This window comes from Folsomia candida, unplaced genomic scaffold, assembly GCF_002217175.1.
Source record: "Folsomia candida strain VU population unplaced genomic scaffold, ASM221717v1 Fcan01_Sc033, whole genome shotgun sequence".
In the NCBI taxonomy this organism is placed as follows: Eukaryota; Metazoa; Arthropoda; class Collembola; order Entomobryomorpha; family Isotomidae; genus Folsomia; species Folsomia candida.
The window spans coordinates 463,964-484,068 of NW_019091225.1; the positions used below are offsets into that span (position 1 = coordinate 463,964).

Sequence of the window (20,105 nt, forward strand, 5' to 3'; positions counted from 1 at the left end):
GCTCATGGAAAAAGGGAAGGATTTCATCATCATTCATTCATTCCAAGGTAGCAGGAGGAAAGAGGAGAATTTATATTTTTCATCTTTGCGTGCAGTAGCGAAATGAAAATGAAAATGAAAATGAAGGCTTATTGTTCAGTATGGATCCCTAAATACCAAACCAACCCACTTTCAGCCCTGTAATGTAATGGTATGTACATTCATATGTGCATATGCTGCTTTAGGTTTAGTTAGCTATGTATGCAGTAACGTTGCAATATTACGAAATGATTCTCATCCTTTGCCACCAGGAAGAAAAGGTCTATTTACCAGGCCTGTCATGTCATTCTCTTATATTACGATTTATTTTCGGGGATTTGGTCATGCATTAATTTCCCATTTATTCCAGGGCACGATAGTGGTGTGGCTAAAAAATAAATGAGAGCCTTCGGGTAATGCAGACTCGTGTTATTGTATTGTTTCTTTTGTTATTACAGGTATATTTTTGCATTTCTTTTGCAATTTGAAACTTTGTTTTACGTATATAAATAGTAAATAGCTACAAAATTAAAATGACATATTTAAGTATGCCCTTTTCACATGATTTTAACTATATGCATTTCATTTTTTCAATGGGAAAATGTGATGAAATGTATTTTTAGAAAGGATATGTCTACGCTAATCCCTTCAAGAATGCAGTTTCGGAAAATCAAGTTATTGACCCGGCCGATTCTGGAAGCATTTTAAGGGCTGTGATTTTATGAAACATTTTTTATTTTCGGTTGTAGTTTCTGTTCTTCGCTCTGGTTCAATGCAAGTTTTACATCTATGTTTAAGAAATTATTTAATCATTTTATAAAATGTGTCGAGAGAATTCTCATGAAAAACTACGCAATGTGATGGTAAGTTGAAAATTATAAATATATGTGGATGACATCTACCATTAGTTGTTCGCAAATATTTTTGCGACATTTTTCCTATATTTATATATTTCTACTATTTTCTTATATACATCAACAAAGTTAAGCAAGTATTTATATATCCCGTGATATCACTTAATAAATTGGTTTCTCATTTCTAACCGTTAATTTGAGCAATATAAAATTATTGTAGATTTTACGAAAATTATGTTTTGTGGGTGGTTGAACGAATGACACTTTATTGTTAGTGCATGACCCTTTCCTGCGAAAATGAAATTTGCATGCAACTCAGTTTGGCGTGCTCGTTCCCTCTTTTCCACACAACTCGTCATTATCCATCCACACAATCCTGATTTTTATTTTCTAACTTAAAATTTACTGAAATTTAATATAAAACATGGAGGTCGACGACAATCCACCCATTGATGACCCATCTCCATCAACAACTCAAGCTGCTCTTATTGAACCGCAAGATTTGGCAAATGTTTTCGACATTCCGTTACAAACAATTACAACACAATTTGGTACGTGACTTAATCTAGGAGATCAATCTTTTTAGATGGCTTAATTAACTATAGGAATATAATTCTAAAGCGATAATACATTCAATTTATAGAAACTTTGAAAGTGGAAAAACAGCGGCTTCAAGAGGAAAGTAAAACCATATTAGGTGAGTAAATTTTATAAATCGATAATTGAACGTTAAGGTATAATTTAAAATACTTAATCTTAAGAAAATTTCGGGGGTCTGGATGAATTTCATGATAGAAGTCTGGATATCCAATCTAGAAGGGAATATAGGAAGAAAAAGAAAGAAATTGAAGTAAAAAATGATGCATTCTACGGTGGGTGAAAGTATTTATATTGAGGGCATTCGTTATTTCTTCGTATCCTTAATATCGCAAAATAACTTATGAAGATAAAACAAGGGGTCAGGTTTCGTAAAAATCGTAAGCATAATAACGTGATTTTCGATGAGAAATTTTTAGGACGCTTACAAAATCTCGTAAACGTCCAAGTTATTTTACGATACGAAGAATACGAATAAATAATTAATACCCTCATTATTTGATTGACGTGAATCATTAATCAGTATAAATTTATATAAATGAATCTAACAGTTATTCAATTTATCCATGCAGAGAGAAACGACAGTGTGAAAGGTCAAGCAGAGAAATTTCGTGAAACACTGAAGACTCTAAAAGATAAGCTCGACAAAGAATTTAAGCAAATGTTCGAAAAGCTAGATGAAGAAATCACGAAAGATTTAAATGATCGTCATCCTAATTAATATCATTAAATCACCAGATGAATTGGTTTATTTTTTCGGTATGAACATTGGCCTTATATTTATTCTTATTTATAAATTTTCAAAATTACCGTAATTTGAAATAAAATTGTTTTGTCACTCCCTATTACATTATCTCTCTTAGTATATCATTTTAATTAAATTCCTTTGAATCTCTAAATATGTATGCACCTTGGCACAACTCATCTTCAGTACTCACTTCGTCCAGTATGTAAATATTCCACTTTAGGTTTAGCTATGTATGCAGTAACGTTGCAATATTACGAAATGATTCTCATCCTTTGCCACCAGGAAGAAAAGGTCTATTTACCAGGCCTGTCATGTCATTCTCTTATATTACGATTTATTTTCGGGGATTTGGTCATGCATTAATTTCCCATTTATTCCAGGGCACGATAGTGGTGTGGCTAAAAAATAAATGAGAGCCTTCGGGTGGCGTTATTGTATTGTTGGTTTCTTTTTGTTATTACAGGTATGTAGATACATTTTTGCATTTCTTTGACAAATGTGACCAACTATTACGTATCTAAATATGGGAAGGGTATGAAGTAGAAAATGCTCTCTCTGATGATGAAGGGATTTGAACTCACTAAATCTCATTACGTGTTTCTGTTTCACATGCAAATTTTCTCCCAGTTTTTTTTACATGAACACGCAATATTGGATCAGGAGGAGGAGAATATATGAATATACGAGACGGAAACAAAGTGAATGCCGTAATGGACAAAGAAATTCCTCGGGATTGAAATTGTTATGATGACGATGATGATAATGATGCAGTGCAACAAAGGAGATTAAAATTTTGGGGGAATCGTCTTGTACTTGATCACCACACTGAAAAATCTGATAAACTCCGTATATACTCCGCACTGGTATTGATTTGGTAGTAACTTTCTACCAGATTGGTAGTGATTTGCTTATGAGTGGTAAGTTTCTCACTACCACAACATTACTAAAGGGTAATACTAGTTATTACCGTGCCGGTCGAGTCAAATACATATGTACTCTGGTCATAATACTAGTTTTCTAAGAATGATCGATGCATTGACACCCATGAAACGACGTTAACCTCCCACATGGTCTTGTCCAATATATATATAAATGAATTAAGCGGCGAGGAGGATTTAGCTGAAAATATGTATGTTATCTTGCAAATGTTATTCCGATTGCGATAATAGTGATGCAGTTGATGAATCATGGACACAATGGGTTATCAAATCACAATATAGTGTTATCGGTTTGCTGAAACCTTACGATAGGTACATGTATGCATGCATGTACTTAGCATATGTACTGGCAAGGCAGAAAGTGACAACTATTGATTATTATTGACCCTGTATTTTTTACTGAATCTCATTCCAATGGGGTGGACGTAAACAGGAATTATTTAATTAGTCATAAATTGCAAGGTAGTTTTGTGAAGCTCAAGTTTCTGGATAAAATTTAAGAACATAAATATTTTAAGATTTTCGCACAAAGTGAACAAATCTAGTACAAAAAATGGCAATCAATCCGTGTTGCATGCCCCTCCAAAGAGGTAAATTATCCATATTTTAAAATTTATATGGCTCACTCTAATTAATTCTAAATGTAATTTCAGGGGTAATACTTATGGCGATCATTGACGTAGTAAGTGCATATTTGCAGATGCGTCGGCTTATTTCAGTGTTATTTGACCTATATCAATTAATGGGATTTTTATGACATTAGATTTTTGCGGTTGGGAAATTAATTGTTACAGCGCTGGATTTTACTACAATTTATCGCGAATCGAGAAATAAACCAACGGAGTCAGAAAGTATGCAAATCATACAAAGACTGTAACATGTCAAATGAGAGAAACTATGTCATCGTACATATGAAAACTTTATATTTTTGAAAATTTCCAGAAACCGTCTCAATAATTGTTGGCATACTTCTGTTCATCGTCGCTATAATGGGATTACTTTTATCTCTCCGACTTTATTTTGGTGCCAAGAAGGTGACTAAATATTTCCACTTTCACTTTTTCAGGAATATTTTATTTTCCGAATTTTTAACACAACTTTCACTTCCGTTCCAGCGAGACATAAAAAACTGCAGGATTTGGCTGATCGTAAAAATCATTCTATTTTTCATTGACGTAATATCGCTCATCGTGACGTACACCGCCGGGGATGAGGAATCCGACAAAAAAGTCTCCGTTTTAGTCGTCACGATAATCATTCTCATTTATCGCGTTTACATGAAATACTGCGTGTACTGTTTCATCCAAGAGTTGAAAATGCACCAAGAACGGGCCGGATTTCAGACGAGATTGGCCAGTGGGGGAACTGCTGCTTATCCGATGGGGACAATTCCCCCGAACGTGCATCAACAACCCACGGTTTTTGTGACGGCGACCCCAAACCCAAATTATCCTCCTCCGTACGGCGCAAATAACCAAATGACCGGAATATCGAATCCAAACTACACCACGACAAATAATCTATAAGGTTGTGGATAAATTTATAGTCTGGCAAAAAGTTCAAAATTTGCTAACATTTCTAGTTTTTTGTACAAATTGGAACGAACGATGATTTATGTCACGAAATGTGGATAATTCAATTATTGGTTAACACGTTAGCTTAAGAATTATTTATGTCCGTCATACGTCTTAAGTATTTGTTAATACAATCATGATTAACAGAACAGGAAATATTTTCCCCTTTAGTATTAAAGCCTACATTTCTTTTACAATGTGTTGGTAAAATGGTTTTTAAATGCATAAATCGTTAATATACACTAAATCGATAACACGGATCTAACCTTATGAACTAAATATGCACTATAAGCGGATCTTTAATTTATAATTGATATACCTAATCTAAAGCTCTAAAAGTCAAATTCAGATAAAAGCCGAAATGATTGGCTCATCCGCCGTAAGTGGGTGCTTAGCATCTACTAATCTACTGTTGACTAAATCGTGGAGTCAGTAACAATGCACTTTTGTGGAGCTCATCCTCATTTTTCTGAATAAAATAGACTTTCATAGTTTAAAATTTTGGGTGAAAGTCGACGAAAATAGTGTGCAATGGGAATTAACCCGTGTTGCATGTCCCTAAAAAGAGGTAACTTATTGTTTGTGGGTTATAATTTAAAACACTTTAAGTAACAAGAGTGTATTAGAGTCTTGCAACTTTTTTTCAGGGGCAACATTGCTCGCAGTCATTGACGTTGTAAGTGCATACCTACTTAAATAAATATGTACATACATGCATATTATGCACTTTTGTGTTATCTAAAAGCTACTGACTTAAAGCAATTAGTGATTAACTGCTTTTTGATATCGCTAGATTTCTGCGGTTGCAATAATAACAATTACAGCACTACATTTTGCTCCCATTTATCGTGATGAACCGAATATTAAACCGACGGGGACAAGAGGTATGAAAATACAACAACGCAACGACCACAACAGGTCAAAATGTCATCGTACAGATACACATACAATCTTTTTACTTTAATTATTTTCAGAAAAAGTCGCCATAAGTTTCAGTATACTGCTCTTCATCGTCGAAATAATTGGACTACTTTTATCTGTCATACTTTATTTTGGTGCCAAGAAGGCGACCGTTTCGCTTATTGCATTTTCAGCAGTGCTTTCACCCTTGTTCCAGGAGGCCATAAAAAACTGCAGGATTTGGTTGCTCTTAAAAATCATTTTATTTTGTATCGACGTGATATCCCTCGTCGTGATCTACGTCTACACGGCCGACGTGGATGGGAATGCTGAGCACGATTTTGATCTCCCATTTTTAATTGTTACGATAACCACGCTCGTTTATCGAATTTATATGAAATACTGTATTTACTGTCTCGCTAAAGAGTTGGAACTTCAGAAAGAACGGGGTGAAATTCAGCCAAGATTAGAGGTGCCAGGAGGTGAAAGCTAATAAAATTCAATAAATTGTGACCGTTCAGGCATCAAGCAAGTTTGAGACAAATTGGACTCGATAAAAATCGGGTTCACAATAATTCAATCTGCATTTAAACCAAATTTTTGTCCGCTACATGAAAATCTTGGGATTCCGCTTTTAAATACATATGTATATCTATGTATCACGAATTATCGAGAATGAATATACTCAAAAATTTTATTTCGACAAAAGCACGATTTTTGGTGAAGCTTGTAAAATTGTTTTTGTAATTTTACAAAAATTTTATGTAATTTTCCAAAAATTTTACGTCAGCAAAAGTGAGTACGATTTTGGTGTGAATATTGCATAATCTTTTTTGGTTTCATGCAATCTTGGTTCAGTCAACAACTCGGGAGTAAAATTGTTTCGGTAAATCGGTAAAAAAAGTTGAAAATTTGCCAACATTCTATTTTTCTGTGAAAATTGGAACGATAAAAGATTCGATAAAAGTATATCTTGAAATGAGAATGATTGTAATTCAATTCAAGTGATTTACATGTTAATTTAAGGACTACGTCATAAATAATAGTAATCACGTCATATGTACACAATCTTGATTATGAAAACGGAAAATATTTTCACCTTGGCATGAAATCATACATTTCGTTATCTTTGTCGCGATAAAATGGTGTAATATACGAATCGTTAAAAGCCAGACGTAATTATAAGCCAAACAGATAACTACCTTATCTGGCATGATAACAGGAGCACTTGTACTCTACATAGCAAAATTGTAATTCGATTTCTCTGGACTTTCATCGTGCTAACGTACTTGTGTACTCATACATGTGTCATAAGTCATAGATATATTTGTCATGGTGGACAGAATCTGATCTCCGTCGTGTAAAGAATTTATTTCTAGTGGGCGCAGTTACATAATTCGTTTTGGGATAGTTTTTTTGGAATTTTCAGATCTAATAAAATAAAAAAATGGCTGTGAACCCGTGTTGCATGCCCCTCCAAAGGGGTAAGTATACAAAAATTCCTAAATACCTATAATGCATTTTTGTAACAGAAATGAAATAACTATTCAACTTCAGGTGTGATAATTATGGCGATAATTGATATCGTAAGTTATTTAAAAGAAGATATTTTTCTCCGATTTTGTTTTATAATTATTTTGTTACAATTCCAGGTTTTCGCCATTTTCGACCTGGTCGTAGTTATTTTGGCAATTATTGCCGTTACCGTTAATCGTGACGATCATCCCGAATTGGAGAATGAAGAGAGTAAATAAGAATTCATTTTGTTTGTATACAGAGATATGTATATTTAAATTAAGTATGTGCATATTTTACACACGTTTTCAGTTACTGTTACCATCGTGGTTTGCATCATCCTCTTGATCATCGCCATTCTCGGGTTATTATTGTCCATTCGACTCTACTTTGGAGCACAAAGGGTACTTTGATACACAGTGTTTCGTTTTGGACGTCCACCACTTTTGGTCTGGACACCGTCCAAAATTGTCCAAAATTATTTGGACGCTCAAAATGTCCAAAAGCGTCCAACATTGGAAAATGCTATAAGTTCTTTATTAACGAATTTTTGCAAATCTATACACAAATATGCAATCTCCCCTTAATTTTTAGCATCTTAGTGAGTAATGCCACAAAATTTGGAAAAACTTTTATTTTCTATTAACATGCTCTGTTATGAGAAATGAAGAAATTTTCTAAACCATGCCGGGTTACATACACATCAAAATTCTCAAAATGATTAGAAGATATGTATACTCGTAAGTCAAAGGTTTATGCAAAGACTCACTAATAAAGAACTTGTATCATTTTGTCCCATTTTCTATTTTGGACATTTTGGACGTCCAAAATTCGGTGTCCAAAACTGTTTTGGACGACTGTTGTGGACATTGGTTAAAACCACAGCGAAACTCTGTTAATACGTAAATATTATCCATCCAGGCTTATATCCTAAATCCAACTTTCTCCACTTTTATTCCTTATTTAGAGAGACATCCGCAACTGCAGATTATGGCTAATCGTCAAACTCGTCCTTTTCTGCATTGACTTGATATCCCTGATTGTCAACTTCAGTGCGGGCGACGCCGGTCCGCTCGGGAGCATCGTGGCCATCCTCATCATGGTCTATCGCATCTACATGATGTACGTCGTGTACTGCTTCATCCAAGAGCTGAAGTTGGACCTCAACCGATTTGCCGGGGGTGTCACCTTCGCCATGCACAACTACCCCCCGCAAAACTATCCACACCAACAACCCACCGTTTTCATCAGCTCTAATGCCGCAACTCTTAACGGAGGAAACCCTCCCCCTTATTCGGCCCAGTACCCGCCACCCTACTCGGCAGACCTGCGTCACAATCAACAAGCACAAAACGGCCTTTACAACCCGAACAGTCAGTACTACACGACGAATAATGTTTAAACGGGTGCCTAGAATTTCAAGGATTCCATAAATAAATTAAGCTCTTTTTTTACATACCGTTCATCCATTTCCTAAATACTTTTTGTGTCGGAATCTTTCCATTTTTTGCAAAATTAATGAACTGGGACAGGAATGAATGCATGTCTGTAACGCGTTCGTTGGTATCAGGTGGAGTAAATGCGAAGAGTCTGAAAATAATCAGTGGACGGATAACTCGGAGAGGACGGAAGTTTCAAATTTCATTTCTCTAAATGATTTACCGTACGGAGGGCCAGACCTCGACAACCAAGTCGGTAAATCTGTGCAGTCTCGTTTTAAATGGGAAATTAGGCAGTTATCGGCAACACTTAATGCTTCCCATTGATATATGAGACAAACTTGGGGAGCAGTATTAGTGAAGTTGTAGGAAGCAGGGGCCGCGGAAGCTGGGGGCATTTAGGATGGGGGAGGGAGGGGCTTATATGACATGGGCAGATGAGGGGGACATCGGAGGGACAAAACTCCGTCCCCACGCTTCCGCGGCCACTGGTAGGAAGTACATATCCACCACACACATTAAGGTTTAGCCGAGGTGTCGGACTTGGAAAAATTGCTGTAGCATGTGCCTGCCAAGCAAAAAAACATATCTACCCGAAAATCGGGGAGGGTAGTTTTACTACGTATCAGCTACACATGTAGATACGTAGCTATGCATGCATGCACTGTGATGCATGCGATGGTTCAAATTTCTCGCAAGATTAATTACCCCAAGTACAAGGACTTGACTATCTCCTCGCTTTTTGAATGGTTCAGTGTTTATTTTATGTTAATTTTGTTGAGAGATTCTACACTTTGGAATTTGTTCAAGGTTTCTAAATTGTTTTTCATGTTTTCTCAACAACTTCCCTCCCTCGGCAGCAATTGGGAGTGAAATATAATTGTTTTAACAAGAGTGAGACGACGTGAAACTATTTTTGCGTGGACTCGTATAATTAATTATTGGAAGAGATGTGTCCTTAAAGCTGGGAATGGACGGGAAAAATTTAGTTGAGAATATTTTTACTTTTTATCTGGAAACATTTTTAACCTGGAAATTGAGCCTTTTTATGATGAAGCCATGATCCATCATTCCTCGGAGACCGGTGTCATCACGCGTTTGGCCATTTTCTCACTAAAATTGACATTTTTCTTGCCGGTCACATCCTTTTCTTGGAGGAAGCTGACAATCAGTCCACCTCCCTCGTGCCTGAGTGGAAGTCTTGGCTCGTACTTATTTTTTACACTGAACAACCAACCCAACCCTTCTTTTGCCGTGTTGAGATACGTGTGCCGATACGACATGACAAGTAGGAAGTTGTATCGACAACTAAGGAGGAGAGAAAACGGGTCCAATCGAATACGTAAGAAAGACCAACTTTTGACAAAAATGGGGGACTGAGGATGAGAGGAAGGGGCAATCAAAATGATGATCAGATTAGAATCCTTTCTCTCCTTCGTTCAGATCGTTCCGAGATTCTTTGTGTGTGGTGCAATAATAGGAATACTTCTTCCTTCTTCTCCTCCTGGTCCGCGTGTATCTCGTGGGGAAAGAAAATCAGTCGCAGCACACACTTACTTTCAAATCGTACGGAGAATGGAATCAGAGAAGGGAAAAGTTAACCCTTTTCCCTCAGAGTTCAGACAGTTTGGTGGTGGAGGTTTGGTTTGGTTAGGCATCACACACATCGTCAAATTCACAATGATTTTTGAGGCTTTGAGGAATGGGAAAGTTGGAATATTTCAAATATTCAAGACGGGAAGAGACGTTGGGAAATTTTCAAGGATTGATTTTTTGGCGTGTAGAATAGGATGGGATAGAACATGTCGAATACTTTATGGATCTAAAATTGCGTCTTTTTTTTAAACGTGGCAATTAGTAAAATTTTATTTCATGTAAAATTTATTTATTTCTGATGAAATCTTTTCTTTGTCAGTTTATTCTAAATTTTGTTAAATGAGACCATTATTACGATTTAGATAAAAGTTGCATGCATCAATATTGAGGTGCATTTAAATTGTTGTGTATTCACTGTTGTCTCTCATTCTTAAAATACTTACATTTTGCTCGAGTAGACTTTCTGTTTTCGATTTACTTACATTTTCTTCGTAATAAACTTTTCTTTAACTTTTTGCGGAAGGGAAACGCATGTCGCAGACATAGATTCATATTTATTTTGGAACCCAGAGTAGAGGTCTTATTCATATCATCATAATATTCTTAGACTCGTATTTAATATCTTCTTTTTGAAGACTCAAACTTTATAACGGAACGGAAGGGTGAGTTTTTTTTTATTTCAAGTAGGAAAAAAAACGAGATAACAACAAAGTCGTCTTTACTGCAGTCTTGTCTGAGATGTGTTTCAAATACTGTTCTCCTCAGGGAATACCTGTCTCTGATGTCTCCAATTTCTTCCAGACTTGCTTCCCCTCCCTCCCTGATTTTTCAACTTTTGTTTAAATTCAGCCTAACGTACCTACATAGTTTTTATGCATTTGTTGAATATTTTCGACGTTATTATCTTGACGAGTAATAAAAAGGATAACTATTATTATTCACTTGTAATAATAATGAACCCCATAAAAATGATGGTGGGGCACCACTCTTTTCCCATAATCAAAACCCCGAGGCAGACGAGAAGCCAAGCCAAACCACTAGAAAAAATGTCAAGTTCAAGTCCAATCACTGGAAAAATTGAGCCAAGCGGAACAAAATTTCGTTCGTCCCAATCTTGGCAGAAATTCTACACTTCTTCATCCCACTCAGTTTTCAAGCCATTCTCAATCTCAAAGTCAAATTTTTTATTGTTATTCTTGAAGAATCGGGAGCAAGTGTATCGATTCCATCCATTCGTTGTAATGAGAGAGATAAGTAAAGTGTCTCGTTAGCATTTTCATAGCATGAAGACCACTATCGTCGTCGTCGTCGTCTTTATCTGCATTATGAGATTTCTAACATTTGTTCGTATTCCGAGGAAGGACAAAGTTGTTCTCAGCCAGTAATTCGAAGAAGAACTTGACACTAAAGGAGAATGTCAAGTTGGCGTTATCTCCCATTTTGTGCAAGGGTACTATTACGACCTGCATAAGATTTACGAATTATACGATTACGATTCGTTAGACTAACAGCAGCCATAAAATGAGGTTTCAAATTCGATGCGAAACCTCAAATCTGTACGATTCCTTGATATTTAGAGCCTAGTTACTTCTCCTAACGGTTGAGCAAAATGGTGGTCGGGTTACGATTAAAATATTAATTTTTAGGTAGAGTCAGGGCTTATGGAATCGTTCTGTCTGGCCGTTCGGGACACGATAGTGCAGCATTTTAATCAATATTACAGTAAAAACATACCAAAGGTCAGACATTCGTGGTTATGGAATAGAAAATAAGCATTTGGATGATGCGGATAATTCATAAAGTTTAATTTTAAAACCTCCATTTACTCTCGTAAAGCGCAAAATTTTCCGAATTCTGATGCACCTCGCGATATGTTAATCGTCTCCAGAAACTTTAAACCGATTTGACACTATTTCAGGCCAGATAGCGATAAACTGCATGCTTAGCTCAACGAACTTCTCCATATGTACATGTGCATGTACAGATATGTAGTCACCCTAAAGTCAGTCTATCTCGTAGCAATGGGAGAAATAGGCAATAAAACGATAAAACTATTCGACACACACATGCAAGAAATATTCAACTTTTTGTTATTCCTCTGCCAGCCAGCCACAATAAACCAATTCCAATTCCAGACCTTCATTGCATCCATATAATAAATACTTTAGAGGACGACCGAGAGGAGAATTGAGAGGGTGCAGGGAGCCCAGAGTGGTCGTAAAGAGGTCAATTATTTGCACAGACTTATTCAAAATTCTAATTTTTATCGCCCACTTAAAGTCACTTTTATCAAATATTTTTTATGCTTGCACGAACCGTCTCAAGGTTGCAGTTAACGATAAGTGAGCTTTTTTTGTATGACGGAGCACAAAACGTACAAGAAAGCACTTTTACATACTTAAATAATACAGAGGCCGGATAATTATGGTAAACATATCATGTTCTTAAAAATCCCGAAATATGTATGCAAAATGTTTAATCAAATTGCCGACATATGTATAAAAAAATTTTTTAATTGCTTAAAATTTAATTTATTTGGCCGCAATAATGCCAAAAAAAGCTTTTTCACTTCAAAGTTCAAAGTGACAAGTTAACAACATTTCCACGTGCTCTGGTGTCATGTTTCTACAATAATCGGACAAATAATGTATGTTGGCTAAAACTACGATCGGTATCCACAGTTGTATATAAAGTACAACTTGTACTTTACGCATTTGGAGAAAGTTCAATATTTATTAATTATATATGTACTGTGAATTTCTGAAGTTTTTCTAAAAGAATATATATTTTTTTGAAAAAATCGCTGAAATATTTAACAACCCATTTATGTGTGCCAAAAAAATATATTTTTTTACAAAATCGCCGAAATATGTAAAAACATATTTATGTGCATGGAACAAGATGTTTATGTGTATCAAAACCTCGAAATATGTAAAATATGTGAAAACATTTTTTTGACCGTGTGACCTAAATGCCTGACCATAAGTGTCGTGGGTTGAGTGAATTACCCCGACAACGTGTTATCATTATTTCATGTCTAAATATGTATGTCTGTAAATTTTACAATGTCTGAGAATTTGAGTAATTGGTGTCATTTTTTTTAGAGTCTGAATCAGAGAGTCAGTAGGGTCATTTTTTCATGTACGTATGTCAAGTTAGTACTTATGCATGATTACTGATGCCCGATGTATGTACTCTAAAGTAATAAAGCCAAGTTTATAAGTTGATCAACACAAGTCGTTGTTCAAAAGTATATTTCGGAAGACATAAGTCGTCGCCCGAAACAATAAGCAAGATCTATAAGTTTCAATTCAATCGGGCTGTTATTGAAAAAGTTTAAAATACATACATATCCCGACTTTGTAATAAATTATTGACTTTTATTCAGTTTCCAAAATATTTTTATGAGAAAAATGAGATTTCGAATTTGAGAATCGTTTGATTTTTTAGTATTCTTCTGGCTTGCAAAGAATTACTTAACCTGAGCCGTTGAGTTTGGGTCCTGCCATGACCCTCGTGTTTTCTTTGGGTTCCACATAATAGTTGACAAAGTCGAGCATCGCCCAGTAAACGTTGGCTGGGAAGGCTCTAAATATATAGAAATGTAAAAAAAATAGCAATACGAATAATCTGGAATTTCACAATGAAACCATTTTACCTGAGAATCCTCGACATAAAGTTGAAAATGGGTGGGATAAAGACGTAATCTCGGTTGTAAAGGATTCCTTCCACCGTCTTTTCAGCCACGTAGTCGGGCTCAACCATTTCTGGGAGAAGCCAGGGGAATCTGTGGCAAAAAGTTAAGTTATTAGCATTGACATTGGTTTTTTTAGCGTTTCATGTATGCTAATATTTACTGCGAATATTATTTTTACCTTGAATGTATCACATTTTGCGCAAACGACGTATTGCAACACGACGGATACACGGTTGTAAACTTGATATCCGGTTTGGACGGATGGACGCGAACCTCATCCCGCATCGACTCCATGACCCCGTTGATGGCATGCTTCGTGCCACAATAAGCGGTCAAGTTTCTCGAGCCGAGAATTCCTCCGAAGGAACTACACCCAAAAAAATATTAGTAATTCCACTAGAGAAATTCCCCTACAAAAATTGACTTATGTACCAAATCGTGACGACATGTCCCCTCCGAATGTCAATCATGTAGGGGAGAAACTCGCGAAGGATCCACATCGGGCCGTACACGTTGACGGAAAAGCAACGCGTAATCTCGCGGGGGTTGTGACTTAGAAAGTTATGAACAGGCATTATTCCCGCATTGTTTATGATCATGGTGACATCGCCCACTTGGTCTTTGACCTGGTGGAAGGAAAAAAAAAAAGTATTAGTCACGGATGAGCACCGATAAATAAATAAATCCGCGAAGAAGTATTAGCGCAGAGGTATTATTATTATTGGGAGAATCTTATTCTTACCAACGCCGCTGTTCTTTGTACTTGTCCCAAATCGCTGACGTCCACTTCATATCCGAACGCTTCACCTCCCAACGACTTAAGCTCGACGATGAGGGCATTATTTTCCCTCTTGCTAATATCCCAGCAGACCATTTTTGCCCCCGAGTCGACCAACTTGAGACATATCTGTCGCCCAATTCCATTTGCGGATCCTGTAATCTGACGAAATGAGGGTGCGATTAGTTTTATCGAAAATATGTAAGTGCTTATTTATCCACTCACCAAAATTATCTCGTTCTTGAGTGATTTCGGCTTCCGGGGAAAAACCCACCTCCACAAAATTCCCAGATATGTGTAGAAAATGTATAAGACTAGAAGGATGAGGTCTCGGATTGCGGCATACCAAAATTTTATGGATCCCAGTAACGAACGCATGAAACCCATTGTGAGATTTTAAAAAACGATATACGGAATTTTAACCAGCTTATTTTTTAATTAGAAGAAACCCAGCGAAGATTAGCTGGCGTCTTGTTATCAGCTCAGCTCAAGCAGACTTGTCCAGCTGCATGGGGATCAAAAACTGTTAATCATGTTTATTCCGGTGGGAAATATATACCCCGTGGTACAAATAGACGTATCGTGCATACGTACAAGTTGTAAATTGTGCTGTGTAATAAGTAAATGGGAGAAAAAATCATGAGTATGTTTATTATGCATGTTGGTCTCTGGTGGTGGTTGTGGTATCACTTGATGTCCTTGAATTATGGATGGATGAGGTAGATATGCAATGCATGCATGAAACTGAAGATATCTAGCAACCTTTACATGAAAATTCTCCCCATTTTCCCAAGTTTAGGATAAGATTACGTAAGTTTATTAGTGGTCTGGTGGTTGGATGATAATAAAAATAATAAATAATACATTCGTGCATGGTTATCCTAATAATCGACCTCCTCGTCATAATGGTCGTCGGGATGATGATGATTAAGTTCGTGAAGAGAGGAACGCAGCCTTTTGTCCAAATCTAACCTTTCGAGCCTCCATTGTTGATAGCGCGATTTGAAAGAGCACGTCCGCTCGACAACTTCCACCTTCGACTTTATTGTGGTCAAGCACTTTTGGTTCCTTTTGTTCCGGAAGACTCGCATGGTGTTGGGCAGCTCGATGATCTCCCAAATGTTTGGCATGGCTCGCGTCTTCCCGTCGGGGTAGTAGGTCGTCACGTCATTCACTGCGAGAAAAAATTGAGACTATGATGCAGATAATCAACTCGATAACGGATATATTTAATAAACTAGCGGAAACGGTGATGGGTTGGTCGGAGGTAAAAAAAATATGCGATTTTTAGCACGGGCAGGGAATGGAACTTGGGTTTGCTTCCTCCGGCTGGTAAAAATCGCCCGTTTTTCAACTTTGCCATAAAATATTTTGGCAAATTCTGAACATCTGCCTCAAGAAACGTTGGTTGTATTGCGATGGACAACATAATTTCGAAATTTCAACCAAATCAGAGGGTTACACTTCACACCATCGCATTGTTAGTTCCGCTCTTTAAAAATTATGAATAATTAAAAATTCGTACAATATTCGTGGCTGGATTCGATTCGATATCCGTCATGCTGACTGTCCATCGAAGGGTCCCACGCCAAGGTCCAGGTCTGATCGGGAGCCAGCTTTCCAAAATCTGGCGCCGTGATGACAATTCCCGTCCGAAGGCCGAGGATGCCTTGCTCTTGTGTCGTCAAGTATTGATTGCTGGCGATATTTTTGATTTTGTACGGGGCCATGAGCTCCATTTCTTTAAGAGCGTCGCAGAGGAGGAGGACGGAGGAAAAAGTGAGAACAAAAAATCCCAGGAATTTGACGGGAAACATTTTATTTTCGTGAATAGATAAATTTTGATTGTTGAAAAATGGTAAATGACTCAAGTGAAGGAAGTGAGCAGGTGCCTTATATAATTTTTAGCGCTTTCACAGGGTCATGAACTTTACATTTATTTTGGGACTTGCACTTTCAATAGCAATTACATAATCCATCATGAATTGTATGAAATCGTCCCACGTGTTGATGCACCATGCAGGAGCAATATGTACATAGTTAGGTCATAATCTCCTTAAAATTGTGTGCATTTTTGCCATTGTTCATAGTTTTTGACAGATGGGCAAATTACATAATAAAACTTGCTCCTGCTGCATTTTGGTTCCTGCTTGGCATACCTATCGACTTTTATTAAATAGCTTGGATAAGGAATATGTAGTCTCAAATGTCAAGTTGCAGGCAGGAAGCACATACGAGACGAGACGAGTCCATATGTACAACATACGTCAATATTTTATATGCATATGTACGACACAGAGTCGTAAACTTGTTTGTCTCCCCGTCTGTAATTCAATTATGTACGTATGGCATCTGCAATTTTAAGTAAAGTGAAAGTTGTTGTACATTTTAATTGTGATGATGAATAATATTATTCTAACTTGGTTATTATTTAGCATTGTTGTAATTGTACCACCACAATATTACAAATAAGTAAGGTGTGTAATGCATATAGGGAGAGAGACTAATTTAGCGATAAAAAATTCCAACCGGAAACAGCTAAGCAGAAGAGGTGTTTATTTGGTTTAGTGTAGTGCAATAATGTTCGCCTCATCATTTTATAATACTCTTCACAATAATAAAATAGTAAATCTAATGGCTCTTCCAAAGAGATTTTATCACACACCTGCATTTCATACCTGTCCCATCATATCACAACTTTACTTACTTGCAGTGAGTTTCACATTGTTATTAGTTAAAAGTGGAGTAATTGAGGGGGTATCTTTCAGAATTTTTTTCAACATCCGTCCGATTCACAATAGTGTCATTATTCCCATTGTAAAATACGTGGCAGGTAATTCAGGCCGCACTATTTCTAATCTATTTCTCCCGCAGTAATAAAATCCCATATTTTATTATTCAGTTTAACAAATTTATCAGTGTAGAAAAAATATATTGGTGAAAAATAGTGGGTGCGTTGCTGCATGGTGTCGAAATATTTACGGCGTGTGAAAATGCCCAGCGTGTTTTTGTGCATAGTTTTATTCTTTCTGTTAGTGGACACTTATCTGTTTATGTTTATCATGTTAAAGTTTATCCTGGAAATGGAGAGCTAAATAATCTGGTCAGTGCGTGGTATCAGAAATATATTTATTTATAATGGATATAACCGAAAAATATGTTCCGGAGCGATGAGCCTGCGACATTTAGTAGTACTTTCCCTCGAGACAAATAGTGATCCTGGTCTTTAGTGCGGAAATAAATATCTCACTTTTTCCCTTTCTTCTACATCAGCTTCGCATTCTTCTTGCCCAACATCAAAGTCCGATACTGACTCCGGTACTGATTATACCGAACATCCCACAAATCACCGCGTTGGTGTCGTTCCATTCTCCTCACCCCCGTGGAATCACTGCCATCTCGAGAAATTGGATCCTTCCTCGCCACCAAAATCCCGTAGTAGCCGAGACCTTTAAGCCGATTTTCACCCGGTATCAAGTTGACTTTTCGGACGGCTTTGGCCAAATGTGGTTCCTTCCCGAGAGCTGTGTGATTATTGTAAAATTCCTCGATGAACAAGGTGTCCAATTTTCTGAGTCGGGAAACCAGTCCTTTTAACAGGGCAGGAGTCACGCCAAATCCGTCCAGTGAGACGTCCTTTGGCATCTTTTTCGTGGTCGTCTCGTACTCCTCCAGCAACTTGTTCTTGTCCTGATCCCCATATCCGGAACTATCCCCACTGCCGCCATGCTCGAGTAAATCTGAACCAGGAGGAAAATTGCTGGTGACATGATTACGTCCCGCGTTGTAGCCGAGCAGCTGAAGTTCTAGGACTTTGAGATTCTTAGCCCCCTCGAGAGCAAAGAGATCTTCCGTTCGCACAGTGAAACCTTGAACGTGCAGTTTTTCCAACCACTTTGGCAGCGCTTTGAACCTGATAAGCTCCGGAAATTTGCTCGACGGTCGATCCAAGAAGGGGAGCGAGTCGTCGCCTCCCCCCTTCTTCTTGAGACAGACTTCTTTCGTAGAATTCTTAAATCTGGATACAAATAATTCCACCAGATTTGGACACGACTCAAACTCAAATGCTCCCAAGTCCACGCGAGCTTGTGGCTTTTGCAGCACTGCGTCGGGCAGGAGTCGTCTCAAACGCACAATTTGGATGGAATTCCGGTTGTTCTTAATGATCTTTGGGAAGAAGAGCCAATCCGTGCCTTGGTTCAGGAAGTCGAACAACTCGAGACTTTTCTGACTGGGAAGAATGACTTCCCAAAATTTTTGCACTTCCGGCTCCGTGCTGACGACCAACCTTTTCAAGGCGAGGGACTGGAGTTGAGCTTGTTCTTGAGGATGGATGAAGACCAACTCGGATTCTGAGGAGTTCGGGACGAGACTTTCTGCCATGTGGAGACGAACTGTCAAGTCCACAATGGTTTTGTGGATAATGAGATATTTCAAAATCACTCGGAACGTGGAGCAGTAGTTGGATGAGGAGGATTTCTCTCGGGGCAAGGTGTACTCAATTTGCAGCGTTCGCAAGCATGGGAAGGACAGGTTGGAGAGGAGGTCGGCGTACATGTGCCAGGGCGTGGGAGGCAGTGATGGGGAGGGAGATTTTCGCTTCTCTTTAGCCCCCAAATGGAGTGATTTGACCTTTCTGAGTTTGAAGGGGATGAGGAAACGGGTGTCGAATTGGGCATGGTCGGTGACCTTGATCCGGGACAGGTGAGGGCATCGTGCCATCACTTTTTTGAAGTGGGTAATGTCCGTGGGCCCACCGAAGGTGACGTCGGTGACGAGGCGGGCGTTGTAGAGGAGGCGGGACAAGTAATCTTGGGTGTGGTCGGAGCCCCAAATGCAAATTTTGGAGGCGGATGGGGGCAGAGTGGAAGCGATGTTGCGTTGTTCAAAGAAACGCTCGTCCAAGTCGATGGCCAGGCCGGCGGAGGTGTCGACCTCGTGCTTGAAGATTTTGCACACCTGGCGAATATTCATGCGGTCCTTGGGTGCGAGGTAGGTCCACATTGGAGCACGAACCTAATAAGTAGTTATTTAAACTGATTAATTGGTTTAACTAATTATGAGATTGATGTGTTTTATTTGTACTTCAGACGGGAGGAGAAGAATTGGAGAGTAGTTCATCCAGTCGGATAACGTGTACTTGTGGAACGCCTTATTCTGCGGGTTTCCGGAAATCTTGGCAGGATTGGACGTCATTTTAACAAATTCACAAAATGTAACCTGGTACTGGTCAAATACTTATAAGATGTGATTTGTGTGTATTTATAAAAGTTAGCTAATCCAACCAAATTGTTTTGGAATGTCAATAAAGCAATGAAAAATTAATTCGTGATTTATGAAAATAATAATAATTTATGAAATCAATATAACAACCACTTAAATTTTAGAAAATCTAGATGAGATTTCCATCCTCTACTGTAATTTGAATTTCGAAATAGAAAGCATGGATTT

At 37.7% G+C, this 20,105-nt stretch overlaps 6 protein-coding genes and 1 long non-coding RNA gene across 8 annotated transcripts; 5 read left to right on the forward strand and 2 right to left on the reverse strand.

The window, feature by feature from the left end:
• The first annotated feature begins 1,185 nt into the window (after window positions 1–1,185).
• Window positions 1,186–2,322, forward strand: LOC110860607. 2 transcript variants are annotated; one of them, XM_035860489.1, is made up of 4 exons: window positions 1,186–1,423; window positions 1,516–1,569; window positions 1,634–1,744; window positions 2,021–2,322. In XM_035860489.1, the coding sequence occupies exons 1-4, from the start codon at window positions 1,297–1,299 to the stop codon at window positions 2,188–2,190; spliced, it is 462 nt and encodes a 153-aa protein (XP_035716382.1). In that variant the 5' UTR covers window positions 1,186–1,296; the 3' UTR covers window positions 2,191–2,322. The 2 variants fall into 2 exon arrangements, with proteins under 2 accessions (XP_035716382.1, XP_021965364.1); XM_022109672.2 differs by having other exon boundaries at window positions 1,190–1,423; window positions 2,042–2,322.
• A 1,174-nt stretch (window positions 2,323–3,496) lies between these two features.
• On the forward strand, window positions 3,497–6,142 carry LOC110860597. The gene is made up of 8 exons (XM_022109661.2): window positions 3,497–3,745; window positions 3,809–3,837; window positions 3,919–4,006; window positions 4,098–4,189; window positions 4,271–5,297; window positions 5,377–5,405; window positions 5,523–5,613; window positions 5,704–6,142. Exons 1-5 carry the CDS (start codon window positions 3,709–3,711, stop codon window positions 4,679–4,681), a joined length of 657 nt encoding a protein of 218 aa, XP_021965353.1. The 5' UTR covers window positions 3,497–3,708; the 3' UTR covers window positions 4,682–5,297; window positions 5,377–5,405; window positions 5,523–5,613; window positions 5,704–6,142.
• Window positions 6,143–6,883: 741 nt separating this feature from the next.
• Window positions 6,884–8,602, forward strand: LOC110860572. Its single transcript, XM_022109635.2, has 5 exons — window positions 6,884–7,113; window positions 7,187–7,215; window positions 7,282–7,375; window positions 7,457–7,548; window positions 8,112–8,602. The coding sequence occupies exons 1-5, from the start codon at window positions 7,077–7,079 to the stop codon at window positions 8,544–8,546; spliced, it is 687 nt and encodes a 228-aa protein (XP_021965327.1). The 5' UTR covers window positions 6,884–7,076; the 3' UTR covers window positions 8,547–8,602.
• A 4,586-nt stretch (window positions 8,603–13,188) lies between these two features.
• On the forward strand, window positions 13,189–13,409 carry LOC118439284. The gene is made up of 2 exons (XR_004837335.1): window positions 13,189–13,224; window positions 13,284–13,409. It is a non-coding gene; the product is annotated as an uncharacterized LOC118439284 (long non-coding RNA).
• A 122-nt stretch (window positions 13,410–13,531) lies between these two features.
• On the reverse strand, window positions 13,532–15,232 carry LOC110860555 (17-beta-hydroxysteroid dehydrogenase 13). Its single transcript, XM_022109616.2, has 6 exons — window positions 14,880–15,232; window positions 14,619–14,816; window positions 14,309–14,502; window positions 14,055–14,243; window positions 13,838–13,966; window positions 13,532–13,767 (listed from the first exon to the last, which is right to left on the reverse strand). Exons 1-6 carry the CDS (start codon window positions 15,039–15,041, stop codon window positions 13,656–13,658), a joined length of 984 nt encoding a protein of 327 aa, XP_021965308.1. The 5' UTR covers window positions 15,042–15,232; the 3' UTR covers window positions 13,532–13,655.
• A 216-nt stretch (window positions 15,233–15,448) lies between these two features.
• On the reverse strand, window positions 15,449–16,526 carry LOC110860591. The gene is made up of 2 exons (XM_022109657.2): window positions 16,180–16,526; window positions 15,449–15,828 (listed from the first exon to the last, which is right to left on the reverse strand). Exons 1-2 carry the CDS (start codon window positions 16,469–16,471, stop codon window positions 15,536–15,538), a joined length of 585 nt encoding a protein of 194 aa, XP_021965349.1. The 5' UTR covers window positions 16,472–16,526; the 3' UTR covers window positions 15,449–15,535.
• Window positions 16,527–17,041: 515 nt separating this feature from the next.
• LOC118439283 lies at window positions 17,042–20,014 on the forward strand. Its single transcript, XM_035860452.1, has 2 exons — window positions 17,042–19,646; window positions 19,745–20,014. Exons 1-2 carry the CDS (start codon window positions 19,332–19,334, stop codon window positions 19,853–19,855), a joined length of 426 nt encoding a protein of 141 aa, XP_035716345.1. The 5' UTR covers window positions 17,042–19,331; the 3' UTR covers window positions 19,856–20,014.
• The last annotated feature ends 91 nt before the right edge of the window (window positions 20,015–20,105 follow it).